Source organism: Penaeus vannamei, chromosome 43, assembly GCF_042767895.1.
Source record: "Penaeus vannamei isolate JL-2024 chromosome 43, ASM4276789v1, whole genome shotgun sequence".
Taxonomy (NCBI): Eukaryota; Metazoa; Arthropoda; class Malacostraca; order Decapoda; family Penaeidae; genus Penaeus; species Penaeus vannamei.
The window spans coordinates 7,738,371-7,740,870 of record NC_091591.1 but is presented as its reverse complement, the minus strand read 5'-3'; the positions used below and the strand labels follow the sequence as shown (position 1 = coordinate 7,740,870).

Sequence of the window (2,500 nt, the reverse complement as noted above, 5' to 3'; positions counted from 1 at the left end):
AACCACTGTGAAATTGTGTATCACGTAGCAGCTGCAAAATTAAACAGTTATTCAACAGAGAATCATCAGCTTGCATCTCCTTGGGCAAATCATAATTCTGAACAAATTAAAATATATGGAATCAATAAAATATTTGAAAGTCATTCATAAAATTCTTTAATAAGTCCTAGTCTCTGATACCTTATAGAATCCTGACGTAGCCAGAGCAACTAGCTTCGATATTCTAGTTTCTAAGGCAAGCTGCAATGCTTTCAGGCATATTTCTCTCAGTTCATGAGGCGGTGATCGCAACAGTCCAGTCTGGGACTCCAGCAAGTCTGAAAGGAGTGTGATGGAATGAGAATAATTTTGCCAGGAATGGAAGTGAGAGTGAGAGACAGAGTGAAAATGAGAGTAGAAGTAAGTGACAATGAAAGAGTCAGAGAGGGAAGGAGGAAAGAGAAAGAGCGAGAGGAAAGAAAAGAGGAGAGAGAAAGAGAGAGATAAAGTATCTCAATCTTAATATCTCAATAATAATGCGTAGGGCACTGGTAAGCACATAACACACACATATAAGACAAGCACATATCACACTGACTCCAAAACTCACCTGAGGCTTCCTGGCATACTTGTTTGATGTGGCTGTGCTTATTAGATGAAGTATCCTTAATCAGCTGTTCCAAGACTTCCTCCATTGTGGATGTAAATTTTGTTGATTTCTTAGAGCAGAAATTTGGTGAATCCTACTGAGGATTCTTTTATTTGTTCAACTGCAGCCACATTCTTTCTGAAAATAATGAAACATATTCATAAAATAAATGGGCTATACATCTTGTGTTCATAATGTATTTTATATGGTAATTTAAGGTCCTCTGTAGTGACATGTGAATTATCATAGTGTAAATTTGTACATCATAACCATTTTCCATAGTGAAGCGTTTTCATTTTTTGCTTACTCAATCAAGGAATCAATTAGTATACCTTGTGTAAAAACAATTAATAAACCAAACTCAGTGGGTATGGCATATGCATATATATCATCCCCTGTGGCAATAGGTTAAGATTATTGTTGCTGGTGCTGCTATCATTTTTGTTGTTACTGTCAACATTGATTTTACATTGCTCTTGTTCTGTTGGTTTTACACTATTATCACTATCATTATCACTATTAGTAAGACAGTATTCGAGGATATGACAGGTTAGGTCTCCCCCGTCCCCACTTCTTCCAAAAACACGGAGAAACTCAAAATAAGGAGGGGACAGGGACTGGAAAAAAATCTCTCAGATCAGATTAATACGCATTTCCATTTGCTGGATTCACAGTACTACTGCACCAAGTTTACCTTCCCATAATCAGCTGTTTACAGTAAATTCAGAGAAAAATCTTATGACCCACATTTCTGTTTATCCATATTATTATGAACAATATGCTCATCTTCATCAATATTTTTCTTATTATTTTCTAATCTAAGTTATTCTTGTGGTTGATGTGACTGCCTAGCATCTAGTGAATTATTTCTTAAATATTTAGCTTACAAAACCCTTTCTGTTCAATCCTATCCTGTCTCAAACATGTAAATGCTTACAAAATATAAATATCAATATAACCAATAAATCACAATCTTGAGACAAGCCTGTGAATATGTTTGTGGGCTTCCTAATACATCTAATGATAATATAATGCATAAAACATCACATCACATTACTGATACTGGTAATTATATATAGCTAATAAATAATGTATCTGGCAAAATATGCCTCCAAATCATTGTTCTCGCTTTGGGCTTGATCTCTTCCTGGACTGATCCAGCATCAGTCGGTGCTGCACCTCCATGTAAGTCTGTAATAGTACAGACTTGCTTTCTCCATGATGCTGAAAATGCAGTACGTAAGACATTAAGTGATGCCAACTTTGCGGTTCACCTTTCAGCGAAGGCTAGAAACCTACAGAACATATATTTTGCAAGACAGACTTGAAGGAAGTTACTTCAAAGAAAAATCTCCCGGGAGGTCTATAAGCTCTATCTTGTGTGTTGGCAGAAGCTATTAAACTACAGTAAGCTTGTATGTATGCATGCATAAATATCTCTATACAGATTCTCAATCAATAATATACAGCCTCACACTGGCCTTTTGTGACACTGAGCCAAACCTGTACATAAAATGCGCAAACCTCAGTTTGTACAATATGCTCATATATCTGTAAATTCTCAGGTTCAGACCAAACATCTGGCTAAAACAACACAGTCTTGCAACAACAAAATCCTATTATTTCCATATTCTTCTAAAGCAACTAGGAAATTACCAATACCACAATCTTGCAGTTTACAGCACAATCAAGTAATAACAATTATCCTTACAGCATTGTAATCATTGCCCTCCTACAACCACCACAATTCAACGATCACCACAATCTTGTAAATGACCATTACAGTCCTATAGTCACCCCAATACTAAAATCACTACGTTCCTAAAGTCACCACAATCCCCACAATAGTACACACCACAATACGACAATGAC

At 36.2% G+C, this 2,500-nt stretch overlaps 1 protein-coding gene across 3 annotated transcripts in view; it reads right to left on the bottom strand.

Moving 5' to 3' along the window:
* LOC113817076 (brefeldin A-inhibited guanine nucleotide-exchange protein 3) overlaps positions 1-2,500 on the bottom strand; it is a 33,198-nt gene that overhangs the window by 30,277 nt on the left and 421 nt on the right. For all 3 annotated transcript variants that reach the window (XM_027369074.2, XM_070119229.1, XM_070119228.1), the window contains exons 2-4: positions 590-766; positions 181-317; positions 1-31 (exon numbers count right to left, since the gene is read on the bottom strand). The exon at positions 1-31 is cut by the window's left edge and continues 101 nt beyond it. In XM_027369074.2, the coding sequence (XP_027224875.2) occupies positions 1-31; positions 181-317; positions 590-674 (253 nt within the window). In that variant the 5' untranslated portion in view covers positions 675-766. The remainder of the gene's footprint in view (positions 32-180; positions 318-589; positions 767-2,500) is intronic.